Consider the following 21,255-nt stretch of genomic DNA (forward strand, 5'->3'; position numbering starts at 1 on the left):
TACAGTGATTACTGGGCCTTATACATAGTTTCTGATTCAGCAGGCAAGGGCCAAAAATTTAATTTTTAGGTTTCTGGGAGGTTCCAATGCTGATGGTACAGGGTCTACACATGAGACCTATTCATCTATAAAAAGAAAATTACAAACAACACTCTCATTCATTTTAACTATGTTTATTATGCACTTAGTAGGCCAGATACTCTTGATATTGAGAATACAGTGGTGAATAACACAAAGTCCCCGCTTTCAAGATTCCCACATCCAGATACTAAGACATATTAAAATTTATAGTAATTAAAAGTGTAGTTTGGTACAATAATACATATAGCAATGATACAAATTAGGGGAAAAACCCTGGCTTCTGTAACAAGTGAGTATACATTAAAGACAGTATTGCAGAATGGCTTCAGGATTAATTTGAGTAATTTAGAGCCTATTTCAGGTCTTACTAGCTCACCCACATACAACACCTTTAAGTGTTCTTTATAGGTACTTAAAACTTAAAAGGCCAGGCGCGGTGGCTCATGCCTGTAATCCCAGCACTTTGGGAGGCCGAGGCAGGTGGATCATGAGGTCAGGAGATGGAGACCATCCTGGCTAATACAGTGAAACCCTGTCTCTACTAAAAATACAAAAAATTAGCCGGGCATGGTGGTGGGTGCCTGTAGTCCCAGCTACTTGGGAGGCTGAGGCAGGAGAATGGCGTGAACACGGGAGGTGGAGCTTGCAGTGAGCTGAGATTGAGATCACACCACTGCACTCCAGCCTGGGTGACAGAGTGAGACTCTGTCTCAAAAAAACAAAACAAACTTAAAAAAGATAATGTGGCACCAAATTCGTAAGATACTTTGAAATTCATAATTTCAGATAGATGTGGCTGGTGAGGATCTTAACAAGCCCCCAGTATGGGCTTTTACTAATGAGGAAAATTGTTAGGATTAAGCAGGGTCTTGAGGAATCACCTGGAAAGGCTCAGACTTTACAATGCTTCCCTCCCTTCCCTACTCCCAACACTTGGAGAAATCTCTCACTAGATGACCTTTCAAATAAATGAGAAACACATGGTTCTAGGACAATTGATTATTTGAGAAAAAAGTATACTCAAATAAATTCCAGATAGAATAAAACTTAAAATGAATAAACAAAAACAAAGAGAACATGGGTAATTCTTTTTTTTAATTTATTTTTTAATTTTCTTTATTTTTTTGAGACAGAATCTCGCTCTGGGAGTGCAGTGGCGTGATCTCAGCTCACTGCAAGCTCCGCCTCCTGGGTTCACGCCATTCTCCTGCCTCAGCCTCCCGAGTAGCTGGGACTGCAGGTGTCCACCACCACGCCCAGCTAATTTTTTTTGTCTTTTTTAGTAGAGACGGGGTTTCACTGTGTTAGCCAGGATGGTCTCGATCTCCTGACCTCGTGATCTGCCCGCCTCAGTCTCCCAAAGTGCTGGCATTACAGGCGTGAGCCACTGCGCCTGGCCTATTTTTATTTTTTATTTTTTTTAAGAGATAGTTCTTACTTTGTTGCCCAGGCTGGAGTGCAGTGGTGCAATCATAGCTCACTGTAGCCTTGAACTCCTGGGTCCAAGCCATCCTCTTGCTTAGCCTCCTGAGCAGCTGGGATTACAGGTATGTGTCTCTACACCTGGCTATTTTTTATTTTTTGTAGAGATAGGGGTATTGCTTTGTCGCCCAGGCTGGTCTCAGGTTCCTGGCTTCAAGCAATTCTCCCACCTTGGCTTCCCAAAGTGTTGGGATTACAAGCATGAGCCATTGTATCTGGCCTGGGTGATTCTTTATCTGACATAGAGGTTGGGGAACAGAACAACAAAAAATTGATAAATTACGTAACTTACAAATTAGTAAGAAAAATATGAGCATACTAATGGAAAAAAGTTAATTCGAAAACTTTTGACCTTAAACTAACTTTTTAGATATCAGGCTTCCTGAAGTCCAAGAGTGATATATTAGGCTCATTTGTAATGTTAGAATCATACAGGAAACATTGTCAAGTGTGAGGTGGTGTTTAGCTTCTTTTGGGTTATACTGACAGAGATTTGTTGTTAATATGTGTTCCAGGGTTTTATGAGATTTCTAAAATTCTGATGTCTTAATATATGTTGTAATGATGATGTTAAATTGTTGTAAGCCACAGAAATAACCAAATTTCTTTGTCAACTGTGTCTTTATGGCTGTCTTAAAACTTTTGTCATCCATAATTAATGTTTTGCTTTGATCCTTCTCAAAAAAAAAAAAAAAAAAAAGACTTATACTCAGCTACAGTCCAAGGCTTACTTCTTTGGAAGAGTTCATGAAAAGAACTCTTGAATGCAGGTTTCTGATAACTTTGGAGAGTGTGCCATTGGATTAGACAGAAAACTTCCAAGGCACTAATTGAAAGGCTGATGTGTTCATAAAGATGAATACGAAGTAGAGCAGGAGTTGATTACAATGGACTGAAATGAACTAATGGAAGACTGAAATAATTTGTATGGCTTTTGTTGTTTGAAATATTGCTAATTCTTTTTGTTTTTTCAGTCTGAATAATCTTTTTAGTTTGAACTATTTATAGCCTTGAAATATACTTTAAGTATATATTCTAATTTCTCCAGAATTTGTAAACTATTTATGAATATTCTTAATTCATGGTATTTGTTTGTATAACGTTAATAACCACGTTTGCTTTTGTAATAGGACACAATTGAAGAAACCGGTTACTTTCTCAGGACTTTGACTGAAATGGCCTTGTGAAATGTTCCAGCAAAGCCAATCTAGGAGAGTCTATATGGACAACGATTCTTGTTGCACTTTGTGTGGGTAATCAGGCCAAGTATACAGGACTGAAGCTTATTTTGAAGTTAGATTGGTTCTGCTGTGATTTGTCTTTGTATGTCCTGAAATTAATATAGCTCCCAACAACCAATCCCTCATTATACCTTTAACTGCAACCACCAAGACACAAGGGCTAGGAATAACAGCAGGGGTAGGAATAGGAGTTAGCGGGACTGCAACTTCCCTATCCTATTACCAACGCTTGTCCAAGGATTTTATGGAAAGCTTAAATGACATTGCTCAAAGTATTGTCGCCTTACAAAATCAGATAGGCTCCTTGGCAGTGGTCGCTTTGCAAAATCAAAGGGAACTAGATTTCCTAGCCGCTGAAAAAGGTGGCTTATGTCTTTTTCCTAGAAGAATGCTGTTTTGACGTCAAGCAATCAGGGTTTGTAAGGGACACCACCTGAAAACTAGCTGACTGGGCCTCCAAAATATGGTAACAGTTGTCGGGTCATGGGGCAGCTAAAGGGCACTAAGTTGGGTTTCATGGTTCCCTCCCTTGGCCAGCCCATTATTAATGATTATACTTGCCTTGGTTTTTGGATCATATTTGTTAAATCTTTTAACTAAATCCATTTCCCTTTGCCTAGAGACCACCAAGTAAGATGATCATGTGACAAGATTTCTAGCCAGTTTCAGGTGAACACCCCACCGGCCATCAAGAAGCTACCCTGTCTCCACTAGACAAAGCAGGGTGAGAGTTACGTGATCTCTAATAGGTAGGGAGTATGTCCCAAGTTAGCATGAAGCAGTTACAGAAGAAAGACCCTCAGTCTCTTAGCCTCCCATAAAGATTTATGAGGATCACCTCTCTCAGGGGGAAAATGAGGCAGAAGAATAGGGTCTGGAGGCAGCGAACCTAAGGCTGATTCACATTGACTTCCTAGAACTGAATCAAAAGGAAACCCCACCTCTCCATACCTAAGTAACAAAAGGATGAGAGGCTACTCCCTTTGCAATCTCCTTGCCTTTTCTGCATTGCAGATGAAAAACGTAAGTGCCTCTGATTGGTCCCCTCCTGCAACCAATCAGACTGGTCATAGGCCAAGTCTTCCTTTACACAGGAGTATAACTTTCTAACTTCCCTTCAGCCTCTGATTGGTCACTTTCTGCACCAATCAGACAGGTCACGGGCCACTACTTCATTTACATAGGGTGTATACCAAGTAACCAATGGCAAACCTCTAGAGGATATTCATTGCTTTGTGCGTTTTGTCCAATTATTTGTCCAAAATGCCAAGAACCTGGACACCCTCCACCAGTAACAGTTTGACCAGTTATTTATTGTATTATTTAGGACTGCATTTGGCTGCATATAAGAGAAACCTGACCGAGGCCTAATTAAGCACAGTGTTTACTCTTCTCACTACCAAGAAGTCAGAGGTCAGCAATCCAAGCTGGTGTAGCAGCTCCTGGAGGCATGTCAGCAAGGAGCCAAGTTCTGAGTCTTTTTACTAACATGACCCAAAGCACATGGCTGCCTTCCTTATGTCTAAAAATGGCTCTGCTACTCAGGTTTTATCTCTGCATTCCAAGTAGGATGAACAGATAAGAGCAAAGGCTCATGTTTGCCAAGTCTGTCCTTTTGTATCAAAAAACCCAGCAGCTTTATCAAGCAGAATTCCACCTGTATTTCTTAACTTGCCAGAGCTGAGTCTCATGGCCACCCTTAGCAGGAGTTAGGGAGGTATTTTAACAAGGCACATTATCATCTCCCCCACCCAAAGTGGAGCTATTGCTAATGAAAAAGATACAATGAGATTATGAAATTCTCTGTAGCTATTAATGTCGGTTTTTGAAATTTACTGACCTGGAAGAATACTCATAATGCAATGTCAAGTGAGAAGCAGGACAAAGAACATTTGCAACACAACTGTATTTATAAAATTTTGTTTACACACAAAAAAATGTATTTTGCTTAAAAATATAATTTACATACATATACAACCACACAAGGGAAATAACAAAATGTTAATACTAGCTAATTTCTATAGAGTTGGCATTTTCAGTCAGAGGGGTCAATACCCCTCTGACTGATGAATAGATGTAGTTTATTAAATTTTTTTCTCTATTTCCTAAACTTTCTATAAGGAACTTGTAGTATCTTTATAATAGGAAAAAATGTTATTTTAAAAACACTCCATATACTTTCAAAGTAGACTAAATTCAAAATATTTACACTTACTCATTTTCATCTTCGTTGTCAAAAGAAAGGAGGCTACTATTTTTAATTTGTTTTTGTGAGCTCTTTTTGACCGAGTCCTGATTTATTTCATCTTCATTTGGCTTCTTCTTTTTTGAGCTTGCTGTTAAACCTGAATATTTTTCATCTGAGGGACGCTTGACTGGTTTTCGGTATATGATTCTTCCATCAGCTGGAGCTGGTTCTTCATCTGAGCAAAACCAGAATTTTTAAGAACTTCCTTCTCATTATGTTGCCTTTATCTTAGAAGCAAATAACAAGAAAATCTCATATTGTATTTAAGGATATCCCTGAATTTGATTCGGTCTGGTCTTCTCCATTGTTTCTAGCTAAACTGCCCTCAAGACATGCAGTTACTTAATAAAAACTCACAGGCTAACGTATTCTATAATATTGCCAGTTCCCAATTACAATCAGGTTGTATTTTTAAGTATTTTGAAAAGTGATTGTTTGGAACTACAGCATTTTCCCCTAAAGCAATGTAGTAAATGTTCAGAAATAATGAAAAATATACGACACAGCATACCAAACTTCAGGCAGTAATGAAATACACCTTTATCAACTGGTTTGTAAGTCTAACCACCTATTTAAAAAAAAAAAAAAATAGGATGCTTTTACTTAAATTCACACTTAATCCTGATAACAACCCAATGGGTACAATTATTTCCATTTTACTGATGATGAAATTGAGGCTGAGAGGTGCAATAACTTGCTCAAGGTTACACATCTGGTAAGTGTCAAAGCTAAGGCTGGAACCTGGAGCTGCTGCCTTGAAACATACCACACTACTAAATAAAATAAACAATTTCATACCCCGGGCTCCTTACATTGTCAGAAAAACCAGATTACTTTCAGACCTACCTGCTTTGGCAGCCTTTATTTCTGCTTTAATTTTCATGACTTCTTCAACTGACAGGTCTCCCTTTTTCAAAACCACCACTTGAGGCTGTTCATCTTCTTTGTCACTGTGATCCCCATCTTCATCTGGGGGCTGAGGCTGAATTCTCTACGGAAAAACACAATGCAATGCGTATAGATCACTGATCTTGAGACAAACAGAACCACTGCCTCTAAGAGAAACTGTAATTATTCACGAGAAGGGTATCTTTATTGAGTAAATAAGGGCAGTGAATTTTAAGGTAACTCCAAAGAGACTTAGCTTGCCACACAAGGGAACAGGTTTAACTGCCATTCACCCTGGAGTGCCTGTCTGGTGGGATTCATTTCCATCTCAGCACAACCCAACTTGTAGTTGCTAGTGTGAGGGACCCTCTGCTTTGGGTACTGCTGTCATTCCTAGCCTACTCAGGGCAGCACTGTGCCATGTCAGTTGTTTGCTCCTCATCAGCACTTTTCACCTGTCTCTTCTCTGAGTTAGACAAGAAATAAACACCATCAAAATATAGAAAGAAGCAAGTAAAATGGACTCTCTCTCACCTCTGCTCATCTTTTCCCCCTCCTAATAGCTTCAGTTTGGTGGCTATCCACCAGCTATTTTCCACGTCTATACAACTATGCAAGTACATAAAACTTTTTGTATACCAACAACACTGTACATATTACTGTGACTTGCTTTTTTCGTATTTATGAAATTTCTTTTTTTTTTTTTTTTTTTTTTTGAGACGGAGTCTTGCTCTGCCGCCCAGGGTGGAGTGCAGTGGCCGGCTCTCAGCTCACTGCAAGCTCCGCCTCCCGGGTTCACGCCATTCTCCTGTCTCAGCCTCCCGAGTAGCTGGGACTACAGGCGCCCGCCTCGTCGCCCGGCTAGTTTTTTTTTGTATTTTTTAGTAGAGACGGGGTTTCACCATATTAGCCAGGATGGTCTCGATCTCCTGACCTCGTGATCCGCCCGTCTCGGCCTCCCAAAGTGCTGGGATTACAGGCTTGAGCCACCGCGCCCGGCCATGAAATTTCTTAAACATAAAGTACAGAGAATAATATAAGAGAAACCGTGTACTCCCTGTATATGTGTAACAGATGGTAATATTTTGCCAATTGATTCAGATTTTTGAAATGTCAGACACCATAAGAGCCCCATTCCCACAACTTAACTCAAAAAATATCTTTGCACAGTACTTTAAGATACATATAGAATTATCTGATTTTTAAAAAATCACTGCCTTGCATTTACATAGTCACTTCATGATTTATTTGACCAGTATCTTGTAAATATAAATTTTGCTTGTTTCCAGACTTTTTTCTACTATGAAAAAACCTCATGCAGCTTGTTTTGCTCACTTTTGGGAACTTATATACAAGAACTTTTTTTTTTTTTTTTTTTTTTTTTGAGATGGAGTCTCGCTCTGTTTCCCGGGCTGGAGTGCAGTGGCGCCATCTCGGTTCACTGCAAGCTCCACCTCCTGGGTTCACACCATTCTCTTGCCTCAGCCTCCCGAGCAGCTGGGACTACAGGCACCCACCACCACACCCGGCTAATTTTTTGTATTTTTAGTAGAGACAGGGTTTCACCTTGTTAGCCAGGATGGTCTCGATCTCCTGACCTCATGATCCACCCATCTCAGCCTCCCTAAGTGCTGGGATTACAGGCGTGAGCCACTGTGACCAGCCAAGACTTGTAATGTTAACAGTTCACTAGAGGTGGAACTGTTGGGTTGAAAGGTATGCATACCAAAATGTATTTTCACATGTTATTCAAACACAATCACTCATTACTCCACTTCTCATAGAGACTTCCTTGTCTCCCAAACAAGGCAACAAAGCCCTGCAAGAATTAGCCTCAGCCCACAGCTTTATCCTGTACCACTCTCTCATGGCATCTAGACTCTGGCATGGCAAGGTTTGAGTACTTGGAGATTTATAAATATATTAGCTCCTTTGCTTTCCCTGTTTCTGAACAAATTCCTACTGCCTATTAAGCCCCATAGCCCCTGACCAACTCCTACTCAAGTTGCCTTCCAGATTCAGAGCCTCTAGAAGTGCTTACCTAAATCTCACCTCCTCTTGTTTCTTACACTGTGCATAGCTCATAGGTAGCATGTACTGCACTGTGGCACCAATGTTTTTCTGCTGGTTTCCATTGGACAAGTGCCTTCTGGAGAGGCAGGACTTCCAGAAATATTTGTTGATCTACTCATGAATGATAAACAGAATGGAAAATGATGAACTACGTGAAGCCCTGGCAAGTTGCTTGTGCCATTCTGACTATATCTCAAAGTTCCCAAGTCTGCTCTATCACTGGACAAGTACATTCTCTTTAATGGTATTCATGTTACTTCACTGATTATTCATCAGTTTCTGCCTATTTTTCTCTGAAAGTCTCCAATAAATGATCACAAATAGGTAATAAGTTTTTTTAGCCAAAAATATGGGAAGGTGAAATAAAATCATTCCTTTTGTTTCTTAAATTGAGAATAATTAATTCTGACTGTCTTCTTTTTTTTAAAATGTGACTGCCTGGAAAACAAGAGAAATAGTCTAAGGACAGTGGCAGCAGCCACTGATGACTGTTCAAAGACATTTCTGAATTAACTCTCAAGCAAGTGAATAAGGCCAGACGCAGTGGCTCACGCCTGTAATCCCAGCACTTTGGGAGGCCTAGGCAGGCGGATCACTTGAGGTTAGCAGTTCAAGACTAGCCTGGCAAACATGGTGAAAGCCCCCATCTCTACTAAAAATACAAAAATTACCTGGGCGTGGACCTGTAATCCCACCTACTTGGGAGGCTGAGGCAGGAGAATTGCTTCAACCCAAAAGGCAGAGGTTGCAGTGAGCTGAGATTGAGTCACTGTATTTCAGCCTAAGCAACAGAGTAAGACTCCGCCTCAAAAAAAAAAAAAAGTGAATAGGATGATTTAGTTTAACTGCAGAATGATTTCCCATGAAACTCATTTATTTTTGTTAATAGATGACTAAAATCCTGACTACAGTAGTCCCCTCCTTATCCTCAATTTCATGCTCCATAATTTCAGCTACCTGTGGTCAACTGTAGTATGAAAGAAGGGTGAGTACAGTATAATAAAATATTTAGAGACAGCAAGCAAACAAACAAATTCACATAACTTTTACTAGAGTATATTGTTATAATTGTTCTAGTATGAGTTACTAATCTGCTGATATTCCTAATTTATATAGTAAACATCATAGGTATATATGTATGGAAAAAACATAGTATATATAGAATTCAGTATTATCCATGGTTTCAGGAAGCCACTGGGGATCTTGGAACATAATAGGGGAATACTGTATACTGCAAACTGATTAAAAATGAAGTGGTTCTCACACTGAAACATGGCGTACTTCTCTAAGGGAAACTCCCTTGAGTACATAAATAAGCGAAAATCACTGACATTACTTGGAAAGGATTCCCAAAGTTCTCTTAAGAGAGCATTCCAAGCTGTGACCTTCAAGCTGTCAACTGTGTGTACAGGGTCATCACCAGGACCTCAAGCAAAGTAAAGCTGAGAGAGTCTCGTCTTCTCATTGCTGAATCTATGTCCCTTTTCTCAAACCTTATCCTCTTTGTCATCATCCCTATTTTTAGTCATGGGGATCAGTCATTCCCTGTGTTACCTCTAAGAAAAAAATGGCTCCCTGTTGCTTACTAAATAGTCCACATGACCTCATCTCCACTAGTCCCTTTAATACTTCTACATACAGTCCATGACTCTCAAATCTCTACACCTTTACCCATGCCATTCTCTTCATCTCTACCTACTGACCTAACCATGCTCAAGCGTCTACCTAAATATCCCTCCTCCATGAAGTCTAACCTGGTAACAAGCACAGTCATTAACAAATACAACACTACTACTTAGTGCCAGGCACTGTGCTAGGTGCTGGGAAAATATGGAAGGATTAAGACACTAACTTAAAGAGTTCAATCTAGTGGTGAAGATAAACAGGAAAGCAAGTAGTTGCAATATAAAATGACTGTTATAGGTAAGATATAGATAAGGTAAAGAGAAAAACAGAGAAAGAGTAACTGTTTGGAGAGCTTTGAAGGGTTTCAGAGAGATGGTGACCTGTGAAAATAGGGCAGGAAGTGTTAAAGAACATGGCATTTTGGAGATCCATCTCTTCATCCTTTCAGAGCCTGGCACAGTGCATGGGGTTAGCACATACTCATCCTACTGGCATACCTTGAAGATACCGCAGATTTGGTTCCAGATCACCACAACAAAGCAAGCATCAAAATAAACTGTCACACAAATTTTCTGGTTTCCCAGTTCACATAAAAGCTATGTTTATACTATACACTAACTACAGTTAGTATTAAGTATGCAGTATCATTATGTCTAAAAAAATCTAGATCCCATTAAGAACATCCACGATTCATGGGAGGAGGCAAAATATCAACATTAACAGGAGTTTGGAAGATGTACCTACCTTAATTTAAAAATACTTCATTGCTAACAACGTTAAAGCTCATCTGAGCCTTCAGTGAGTCCTCATCTTTTTGCCAGTGAAGGGTCTGCCCTTGATGCTGATGGATGTTGACTGATGAGGGTGGTAGTTGCTGAAAGGCGGGGTGGCTGTGGCAATTTTTTAAAATGAGACAATGTGAAGTTTGCTGCATTAATTGAGTCTTCCTTTCACAAAAGATTTCTCTTTTGTGATGCTGCAATGCTGTTTCATAGCATTTTACCCACAGCTGAACTCCTTTCAAAATCCGAATGAGTCCTCTTAAACCTGCTGCTGCTTTACCAAGTAAGTTTACTCTAAATTCTTTGTTGACATTTCAACAATGTTCACAGCATCTTCACCAGAAGTAGATTCCATCTCAATAAACCATTTTCTTTGCTCATCAATAAGAAGCAACTCATGTGTTCAATTTTTGAGACTGCAACAACTTAGTTACATTTTCAGGCTCTACTTCTAATTCTACTTCTTTTCCTTGTTCTACCACACCTGCAATTACTTCCTCCATTGAAGGCCTGAACCTCTCAAAGTCATTCATGAAGGTTGGAATCAACCTCTTCCAAATTCCTGTTAATGCTGATATTTTGCCCTCTTCCCATTAATCATGGATGTTCTTAACGTGTCTAGAATGGTGAAACCTTTCCATAAAGTTTTCAATTTACAATATCCAGACGCATCAGAGGAATCACTATCCATGGCAGCTGTAGCCTTACAAATGGTTTTGACTTTTTGTTTCGTTTTGTTTTGTTTTGAGACAGGGTCTGGCTCTGTTACCCAGGCTGGAGTGCAGTGGTGCGATCATGGCTGATTGCAGCCTCAACCTACCTGGGCTCAGGGAATCCTCCCACCTCAGCCTCCCAAGTAGCTGGGACCACAGGTGCATGCCACCACACTTGGCTAAATTTTGTATTTTTTGTAGAGATGCGGTCTCACCATGTTGGCCAGGCTGGTCTTGAATTCCTGGGCTCAAGCAATCCACCTGCCTTGACTTCCCAAAATGCTGGGATTGCAAGTGTGAGTCACTGTGCCTGGCTGTTATTTCTTAAATAATAAGACTGAAAATAGAAATGACTCCTTGATCCATGGGCTGCAGAATGGATGTTGTGTTAGCAGGCATGAAAACCACATTAATCTCCTTGTAGATCTCCATCAGAGCTCTTGGGTGACCAGGTGTAGTGTCAATCAGCAGTCATATATTGCAATAATCTTTTTTTTCTGAGCAATAGGTCTCAACAGTGGGCTTAAAATAATTCAGTAAACCATACTATAAAGAGATGTGCTGTCATCAAGGTTTTGTTTTTCCATTTCTAGAGCACAGGTAGATTAGATTTAGTGTAATTCTTAAGGACCCTAGGATTTTTGGAATGGTAAATATTAGCTTCAACTTAAAAGTCACCAGCTGCATTAGCCCCTAACCAGAGCGTTAACCTGTCCTTTGAAAATTTGAAGCCAGTCACTGACTTCTCTCTAGCTATGAAAGTCCTAAATGGGCCAGGCATAGTGGTTTTTGAGAGGCTAAAGTGGGAGGATTGCTTGAGTCCAGGAGTTTGAGACCAGCCTTGGCAACACAGTGGGATCCTGTCTCTATAAAAAAATACAAAAATTACCTACCCAGTGGTGGTGCGTGCCTGTAGTCCCAGCTACTTGGGAGACTGAGGCAGGAGGATCACTTGAGCCCAGGAGGTCAAGGCTGCAGTGAGCTGTGATTGCACCACTGCACTCCAGCCTGGGCGATAGAGTGAGACCCTGTCTCAAAAAAAAAAAAAAAAGTCCTAGATGGCATCTTTTTCCAATAGAAGGCTGTTTCATCTACATTGAAAACCTGTTTAGTGCAACCATTTTCATCAACTATCTTAGCTAGATCTGAATAATTTGCTTCTTCATCTCATACTTTTATGTTATGGAGATGGCTTCTTTCCTTAAACCTCATGAACCAACCTCTGTTAGCTTCACTCTTTTCTTCTGCAGCTTTCTCACATGTCTCAGACTTCAGAGGATTGAAAAGAGTTAGGACCTTGCTCTAGATTACGCTTTGGTTAAAGGGAATGTTGTGGCTGGTTTGCTCTTCTATCTAGACCACTAAAACTTTCTCGGTATCAGCAACTTAGCTGTTTTGCTTTCTTGTCATTCATGTGTTCAATACTGATCCCTCCAGCCCTAAACAGTACTCAGGTGTGGCTCTTTCCTGAAGCTCCTCTTCTATTTAGACCTAGGATATTTAGGGCTTTTGCCTACTTTTTTTTTTTTTTTTTTTTAGACGGAGTCTTGCTCTGTCGCCCCGGCTGGAGTGCAGTGGCCCGATCTTAGCTTACTGCAAGCTCCGACTCCCCGCGTTCACGCCATTCTCCTACCTCAGCCTCCTGAGTAGCTGGGACTACAGGCGCCCGCCACCACGCCCGGATAATTTTTTATATTTTTGATAGAGACGGGGTTTCGCCGTGTTAGCCAGGATGGTCTCGATCTACTGACCTCACGATCCGCCTGCCTCGGCCTTGGCCTCCCAAAGTGCTGGGATTACAGGCGTGAGCCACTGTGCCCGACCTTCTCTATATATTTTTTTAATTTTTTTTTTAACTTAACAAAGCATAGAAACAGATTCAGGACATTCCTCCGAAGACGTTCCAGACTCGAGTCCTAGGACACGGTTGGGGCGGGGGTCATTTGATTGAGTGGCCTGTGTCCTTATCTGGAATACGGGACGACGCTGTAACTAAGTCACCCTGCGAATTCACAGCTTTTGAGGTAAACAAGAGAGAAAGAAGAGAAAAGAAAGTGATCTTTCTTTACCATGTACCAAGGACCAGGCGGTTTATATGTAAGGTCATATTCAGGAAAACAGCAGCGCTCTGAAACCTACAGAGCTTCCTGGGCGTAGGGGTCTGTAGGCGCTTGAAAAGAACCAGGCTGCGGGTCCGAGTTCCACCGGAATTGGTGCCGAGCGCGGGTGAAAAGAGGGACCCGACAGCACCCACCCTTCAAGTAGAGGCAAAAGTTGAAAGTGGCCGGCTGGCCGCGCTTCCGAAGTAACACGACTGGCGAGGGCTCACCTTACTCTCTATGGTGGGTCCCTCCCTGTAGCCGACCCGTTCCTTGAAGCGGGCCAGAAACGCTGGTTCGGCTGGCCGTACGTACGATACCTGGTTCCGCTTGCTCATGGTAGCTCTAGGTAAAGACAGGTTCCGCGACCGATTCGCAACGACACAGAGGCGCTTAGCTGTGACGTCAACTGGACCACGCCCCCTGATACGTAGGCCGGGCAACATGGCGGCCTCCATTCGGGCGTCAACGTCGGATACAAGCGCCAAATTCAAATTCGCGGCCATTTTGAGCGGGCGGAATTCAGTTGCGCGCGGCGCAGTCGGGAGGTGGAGACATCGGCTGCATTGTTCCCGGGATCGAGGGGTGAGGGCGCTATGGCACCCGGCTGCAAAAGTAAGTCTGGACCCCAGACTTCGTTACCCTATCTTTGCCCCCAAATACAGCTGTGAAAAGATGGCAACCTCGGACCGCCCGCAAGGTTCTTGCTGGGCATGAACTGCAGAAGCTGAGTGACCGGCGGGGGCGTTTCGGAATCCCTCTCTGTCGCTGAAAGACAATACGCTAGCCGAAAAGGTCATCCCTTCCTTCTGTGTCCTGTGCGCATGCTAGGAGTCTAGCGCAGTTGTAGGCGCTCGGGATGGGCAGTGGACCTGCCGTTCTTCCCTTTCTTTCCTTCAGTTCTGCTGTTTCTTCGCAGGCCTCTTCCCACATCCCGACCAGGGCTACCTCTCTAGATATCCTTGTTTCAGGATCGGCTTTTGCTCCCACCAGCTTCTGCGTATTTCCACATTTCTGACCTTCCTATAGGGAAGAGTTTATTTATATTCCAAACACTTCTTTCTCTTTTATCCTTAAGTAAATGGAATGTTAAAACACAGATGTCAATAATGTCTGTGTTCTCACAGTCTCTATTTTCAATTAAAGGAGACTCGTCCGATATCTTTTTTTTTTCTTTTTTTTTTTTTTTGAGATGGAGTCTCGCTCTGTCACCCAGGCTGGAGTGTAGTGGCCGGATCCTGGCTCACTGCAAGCTCCGCCTCCCGGGTTCACGCCATTCTCCTGCCTCAGCCTCCCGAGTAGCTGGGATTACAGGCGCCCGCCACCTCGCCCGGCTAGTTTTTTGTATTTTTTAGTAGAGACGAGGTTTCACCATGTTAGCCAGGATGGTCTCGATCTCCTGACCTCGTGATCCGCCCGTCTCGGCCTCCCAAAGTGCTGGGATTACAGGTTTGAGCCATCGCGCCCGGCCCCGATTTCTTTCTCTTTTTCACGGAGGAGAGCACTGTCATTTTTGCTTATGATAAACCCTACAGTTTTCACTAATGTAGTCTTTTGCTGTGGCTGTGTACGTGCGCCACTTCTTATATTGCCACATCTCTTAAGGAGTCTTGTTTTTGTAAACCTGATTATGAGCTGATTTAATGGGATCTTTGTGAGTGGTGTGAATGGTAATGAGGAGAGGCCTAGATCAGATGATTAAGAATTTATGAACTTCTGTCATTTGAGCTTTCCAACAGCGTTAATGTTTCTACCTTTCTGTCAATTATAGTTGTTTTTGATGGGTTTGTTGTTTCAGTAACCTTTTAGGTCGATCGCACCTTTATTGGAACACCTCTTTATACTACCTTTTTCCATCTAAAATACTTCTTTTCCTTCATCATTTTCAGTATTCAAGGACTATGAGCTCACAAAATGGTACCTTATTGGAGAGAAATGTTCATCCTGCTTTCTGAACAATCATACTGTGTGTTCTTTGTTTCCACCTTATGGATCTGGACTCAAGCAAAAAAAATTGATGCCTGTTAAATAAGTAAAGTATCTGCTTATTTAATGAGATATATGTATGTGACTAAGGGCTCTTGTCTGAAAACCAAATTTGAGAGCCTTTCCTAAAGTGGTGGGAGCACTCCCCTTTATGATGGTGGTGATGCCATGGGGAACTTTTCCACTCCCTTAAGTTTGTTGGCAAAATTGAGATTGATGACTTCCCAGGTAAAGTGCTTCTTGCTTTCCCAGCAGCCTAGAGACCTGGAGCATGAAGTGGGAACACATGGGAGAAGAGAGCCCATGCAGTGGTCTGTACAACTTTTACTTTGTGCCCTGAACGCTTTTTTTTTTTTTTTTTTTTTGAGACAGAGTCTCGCTGTGTCACCAGGTTGGAGTGCAGTGATGCAATATCATCTCACTGCAACCTACACCTCCCGTGTTCAAGAGATTCTCGCCGGGCGCGGTGGCTCAAGCCTGTAATCCCAGCACTTTGGGAGGCCGAGACGGGTGGATCACGAGGTCAGGAGATCGAGACCATCCTGGCTAACACGGTGAAACCCCGTCTCTACTAAAAAAATACAAAAAATTAGCCGGGCGAGATGGCGGGCGCCTGTAGTCCCAGCTACTCGGGAGGCTGAGGCAGGAGAATGGCGTAAACCCGGGAGGCGGAGCTTGCAGTGAGCCGACATCGCGCCACTGCACTCCAGCCTGGGTGACAGAGCGAGACTCCGTCTCAAAAAAAAAAAAAAAAGAGATTCTCCTGCCTCAGCCTCTCGAGTAGCTGGAATTACAGGCACGTGCCACCACGCCCAACTAATTTTTTTATTTTTAGTAGAGCCGGGGTTTCACCATGTTGGCCAGGATGATCTTGATCTCCTGACCTCATGATTTGCCCACCTTGGCCTCCCAAAGTTTTGGGATTACAGGTGTGAGCCACAACACCCGGCCCCATGAAGGCTATCTCTAGTGACATTGACACCATGAGTTGCTGACTGTGAAATCAGAAATGAAAAAGTGAAATATACAATTCCCTTTCTTTTTTTTTTTTTTTTTTTTTTTTGAGACGGAGTCTCGCTCTGTCGCCCAGGCTGGAGTGCAGTGGCCTGATCTCAGCTCACTGCAAGCTCCGCCTCCTGGGCCCACGCCATTCTCCTGCCTCAGCCTCCCGAGTAACTGGGACTACAGGTGCCTGCCACCTCGCCCGGCTAGTTTTTTGTATTTTTTTTAGTAGGGACGGGGTTTCACCGCGTTAGCCAGGATGGTCTCGATCTCCTGACCTCGTGATCCGCCCGTCTCGGCCTCCCAAAGTGCTGGGATTACAGGCTTGAGCCACCGTGCCCAGCTCTTTTTTTTTTTTTAAAGACAGTGTTGCTCTGTCACCCAGGCTGGAGTGCACTGGCACCATCTTGGCTCACTGCAGTCTCCCCCTCCTGGGTTCAAGCAGTACTTGTGCCCCAGCCTCAGAGTAGGAGATCTGGATTTAGCATGCCTTTGTTCAAATCCTAGCACTTCTCAGTGATGGTTCCTTAGATCTCAATTAGAAATAATGCCAGAACTATCTACATTTGCGTAGTTTTAAATTTCACTTTATCTCACTATTTGCTCATTAACTTTGCTTCTTTTTTTATTAAGTAAACATTTTACTTTGGGTTCCTTTTCGATTTACCAGAAAGTTCCACATAAGCGCAGATCAGTATCCTTCTAATTAGTTTCCATCTGATCAGTTACAGAGATCTCTGCAGAGATGAAGAGCTGGCAGCCTACCTTCTGGGGCTTCTTATTGTTGTTTGTTTGTGTATTTGCTTAGCAACTGGCTGGATCAATTTAGTGAAGTCTATTTCCCTCCTATACTGTTAAGCCTTTGATATTGCTCCTCAGGAAAGCACAGCTTTGGATATGCCCACCTTTATCCTGGGATCACAGTGGTTTTGGTAGGGATCTCTTTCTTTCCATGACTGCACACAGCTGTGAAACTCCAGTAGTTGTTAGCTGATTGCTCTATTGTTTTTTAACAATGTCCAAGGGCATAAGTTGTCTTACAAACTACTTCAATTCTTGCTCCATTGAAGGAGTAGTTTCTGAGGTTGTCTTTTGTATTTCTTGTGACTCCACTGTAGCTACTCCTAGTTGTCTTATATCCCCATTGTCTTCTGGCAAGCGAACAGGCCTACAATTTAGCTTGTATCTTGAATGTCTTCCTAATTACTTTCACTAAAACCTACACTGTTCCTGAGAGTGCCCTTAGGTTTGAACTTCTTTCCCCCACACCCCACTCCGAGATGGAGTCTCGCTCTGTCACCTAGGCTGTACGGCAGTGGCGTGGTCTCGGCTCACTGCAACCTCCACCTCCTGCATTCAAGCGATTCTCCTGCCTCGGCCTCCCAAGTAGATAAGATTACAGGCATGTGCCACCATGCCCAGCTAATTTTTGTTTTGTATTTTTAGTAGAGAGACGGGGTTTCGCTGTGTTGGTCAGGCTGGTCTCGAACTCCTGACCTCAAATGATCTGCCTGCCTTGGCTTCCCAAAGTGCTGGGATTACAGGCATGAGCTACCACACCTAGCCACGTTTGAACTTCTCTATGCTCTGTTGCAAATGAATTCAGCTCATTTGGGAAGAGAATAGGATTTATCTGTTTATGGGCTGATTCTTCGTCTAGGCAAAATCTCTGAGCCTGGGCACTAGAGTTGGGGGTAGGGATAATGGCAGTCTTGTCTCTGAGTAATACCTTTTCTAGTTGCTGAGCATTTTGTGGGGAAGGTGGGGAGTGCAGCAGCCTCGGGTCTTCTAGACTTTCCTTGTGTGGAACCACTGCCTAATGAGTTGGGACAAGGATGATCAGGGCCCCAGTGTTCTCAGCATGCAGTTGCAAGATGAGGGCTGGGTGGGAGAAGAGAGAGCCCTCACCTCTCAACCACACTTGTCTAGGACTTTATCTCAGCATCAGGTAGCTAGCTGGAGACACAATGATACACTGACATCCTGCTACTCTGTGGAAGACACCCCTGCAATTAGGAGCTGGAGGGGGATCTTATTTCTTGGCTGCTGTAATCTACAGTGCAGTGTTTGCCTTGCTGAGATGGGAGGAAGAGAGCAATCTTGGTTCAAATAACACAGGACCACCTTTCTTGATGAATTTTCATAAATGTTCTTGAACGGATGTTTCTTTGTTTGCTGTTTGCCTTTGGGAACATTTCCAGAGGCTTTAATTTTCTTTTCTTTTTTTTTTTTTTTTTTTGAGATAGAGTCTCACTCGGTTGCCCAGGTTGGAGTGCAGTGGTGTGATCTCGGCTCACTGCAAGCTCTGCCTCCTGGGTTCACGCCATTCTCCTGCCTCAGTCTCCTGGGTAGCTGGGACTACAGGTGCCTACCACCACGCCTGGCTAATTTTTTGTATTTTTAGTAGAGACGGGGTTTCACCATGTTAGCCAGGATGGTCTCAATCTCCTGACCTCGTGATCCGCCCACCTCGGCCTCCCAAAGTGCTGGGATTACAGGTGTGAGCCACTGCGCCCCGCCAATATTCTTTTTTTAAATTTCACCAGTTTCACTGGGGAGTGGGTCAGTGGAGTTCCTTATAACGTCATGTCAGAAGTCAATCTCTGACTTCTTTTTTAACAGAATTATTCTGCCGCTAGGTTGAGAAAAGATGGGAGTGGGGCAGAAAGAGAAGCAGAGAGACTGTTGTAATAACACAATAAAGAGATGTTGCTGGCTTGGTTCTACACTGTGGCAGTGGATTTAGCAAGAAGCTGTTGGATTGTGAGTATATTTTGAAATTAGAGCCAAAGCTTTGCTGAGATTGGATTTGAAGAGTGAGAAAGAACAGGGTCAGGGATGACTATATGGTTTTTGGCCTAAGCAACTGGAAAGATGGAGTTAACGGAGATATAGAAACACATTTGGGGTAGAGGTGGGGTGTTCAGGAGCTCAGTTTTGTACACATTAAATTTGATTCATTGCCCACTGCATATCCAGTTAGAGATATCAAATAGGTAATAAGTTGTAAGAGTGTGGAGCTCAGGAGAGCAGTCCAGGAAGAAGGTTTAAATTTGTGAATCATCAATTTATACCTAGTATTTAAAAACAGGCCAGGCATGGTGACTCTGGTGACAGAGCGAGACTCCGTCTCAAAAAAAAAAAAAAAAAAGAAAGAACCATTGATGCAGGATATTTTGCTCCCTAGCTCAGCTAAAATCCAGGTTCTTGTTGCATGCCCAGGAAAAATCAGGCACGCGGACACATTGAAAGATGAGGAGAGTGGAATTTATTAAAAGGAGGCCCTCAGTGAACAAAAGTGTGTCCTGCCAACAAGCTGCCACCTCACAGATTGAATACCAGGTCACCACACACCAGCTGAAGAGGCCAGGCTTCTCCCCCGCATAAGGTGCAAATTCCCAGTGGCTCCACTCCATTCCCGGAGTGTGCATGTGGGCCTTTAGTCTGAGCCACTCCACGTTGATTTATTTTCCTTACTGCGTGTGTGTTAAGGGACAGAATTTTTCAATGACCTGGGACGCGTTTGGCTGTCTCCTGTCTCTATCATTCCCCCTTCTAAAGAGTACATCTAACTGCCCTTAGAATAAAGATAAGAACAAAGACACTGTTTCCTGCTGACAGGGGGTGCTGTGTTGGGAAAATGGCAGTCAGATCTCCCTAAGAGGCTGATCTAAGGGTTCCTGGCAAAAGGGACCATTATCTGAGGCTCCAGTTGCATGACTGGAGTTTGATAGCCTGAAGGCAAGAAGAGACATGCTGGGTTATTAGAAAACATGTATCAAAACAAAACAAGGATGGGGGAAGGACAGCTTGAAAATCCCGAGGCCTTTTACTGGTTTGCACAGGGAGAGGGAGGCCAAAAGCCCGATTGGTTAAAAAAAACTTTTACTCTTTTGCCGGCATGTCAGTCTTCTGGGTTCCCTTCCCCCAAGCCCAATCCTAAACCAATCTCAAGTTTAAGGTTTGGGAAATTAACTTTTCGCAGTTTAGAGAATGGATTCGAGGGGAGTGTCCTGTAGTAAGGAGACACAATTACCTATCTGTGAAGAGAGGACACAATAGGAAAAGGAAAAAAGAAGGTGTTTTTTTGAAGGAGTCCCAGGGGTTCAGGATGCATTCAAAATGGGACAGACTGAAGATGAATGGCTATCCATCAAGAAAGAGGGGAGCAGGTGTCCCTGGTTCCTTTCTCTTCCTAGCGAAAACCGAGGGTGGGTGAGGGAGGGAGAAAGCGAGGCGTCTTTATTTCTTCTGTCCTTTTATCCCCAAGACCCGGTGACCATCACAGGGTGCTACCCATGGATGTCAAAGCGACTTTCCCCCATGTTAACGGGGGGGTCTAGGAGGTGGAAATATCCACTCTTACCCACATATGCCCTATCTCCCCTGCTGTCAGTAGCCTTCAAGTTCTCTAGACCTCATTTATGTCATGGATACTAGCATGATGTTTATCCATGAAACATCATGCTTGGCTTAATTGGCAGGAATTAGTCTTGCTCACCTGTGCTGTGCTTTTTAACTTCTGTTACCATCTGCCTCTGGATCCCTCAGATCCAGTTTTTTTTTTTTTTTTCTTAGGGACCTGATGTTTGGAATTGAGTGTGGAACCAAAAATGTGTCTCAGGGGTTGTATGGATTCCTTATCATAAGCTGAATGCTAAGGTGAAGCTGTGGAAGTGAGTCCTCCTCCAAGGGAAAGAAAAGGATGTCCTGTGTCACACCCAGATAACTGGTGGCTATGGTTATGTTTGCTAAGATTTGGGTGCATGGAGCTTGGCTATGGTTAGCTCTCTTGGTCTTACTTTCCCAAAAAGGAAAGCTCTGGATGACAGGCACCCTATTTATTCCCACCACCTAGCAGGATTTGCAGGATAATTGCTCAGAACTAGAATATAGATTCAGATTTTTACATTACCCGTCCCCCTTTGTTCCTTCTGGGCTATAGTCGGAGATCTCTGGTTGGATCACAGGAATAAGCCAGGTTAGTTTTTAAACAAACTAGGCAAAAAACTTGAAAACAACTAGTGGGTCTAG

The 21,255-nt window shown here is 43.0% G+C and overlaps 2 protein-coding genes across 3 annotated transcripts in view; one reads left to right on the plus strand and one right to left on the minus strand.

Moving 5' to 3' along the window:
• Nucleotides 1-1,658: 1,658 nt before the first annotated feature.
• On the minus strand, nucleotides 1,659-13,635 carry KIAA1143 (KIAA1143 ortholog). Of its 2 annotated transcripts, none has more exons than XM_033212296.1 (3): nucleotides 13,464-13,635; nucleotides 5,899-6,043; nucleotides 1,659-5,227 (listed from the first exon to the last, which is right to left on the minus strand). In XM_033212296.1, exons 1-3 carry the CDS (start codon nucleotides 13,569-13,571, stop codon nucleotides 5,016-5,018), a joined length of 465 nt encoding a protein of 154 aa, XP_033068187.1. In that variant the 5' UTR covers nucleotides 13,572-13,635; the 3' UTR covers nucleotides 1,659-5,015. The 2 variants fall into 2 exon arrangements, with proteins under 2 accessions (XP_033068187.1, XP_033068188.1); XM_033212297.1 differs by having other exon boundaries at nucleotides 4,992-5,279; nucleotides 13,464-13,628.
• A 45-nt stretch (nucleotides 13,636-13,680) lies between these two features.
• KIF15 (kinesin family member 15) overlaps nucleotides 13,681-21,255 on the plus strand; it is a 95,564-nt gene continuing 87,989 nt past the window's right edge. The window contains exon 1 of the mRNA XM_033212298.1: nucleotides 13,681-13,848. Within this exon, the coding sequence (XP_033068189.1) occupies nucleotides 13,830-13,848 (19 nt within the window). The 5' untranslated portion in view covers nucleotides 13,681-13,829. The remainder of the gene's footprint in view (nucleotides 13,849-21,255) is intronic.

The sequence above is a fragment of the Trachypithecus francoisi genome, unplaced genomic scaffold (genome assembly GCF_009764315.1).
Source record: "Trachypithecus francoisi isolate TF-2019V2 unplaced genomic scaffold, Tfra_2.0 Lachesis_group0, whole genome shotgun sequence".
Lineage (NCBI taxonomy): Eukaryota > Metazoa > Chordata > Mammalia > Primates > Cercopithecidae > Trachypithecus > Trachypithecus francoisi.

What these genes read in the sequence shown, in the direction of transcription:
- KIAA1143 (XM_033212296.1), bottom strand. Translation starts at nt 13,571, where the DNA reads ATGAGCAAGCGGAACCAGGTATCGTACGTACGGCCAGCCGAACCAGCG. An exon ending in GACCCACCATAGAGAGTAAG is followed by an intron (nt 6,044 to 13,463) that starts GTGAGCCCTCGC and finishes GTTTTTCCGTAG; the next exon opens with AGAATTCAGCCTCAGCCCCC. An exon ending in AATAAAGGCTGCCAAAGCAG is followed by an intron (nt 5,228 to 5,898) that starts GTAGGTCTGAAA and finishes GGTTTTGCTCAG; the next exon opens with ATGAAGAACCAGCTCCAGCT.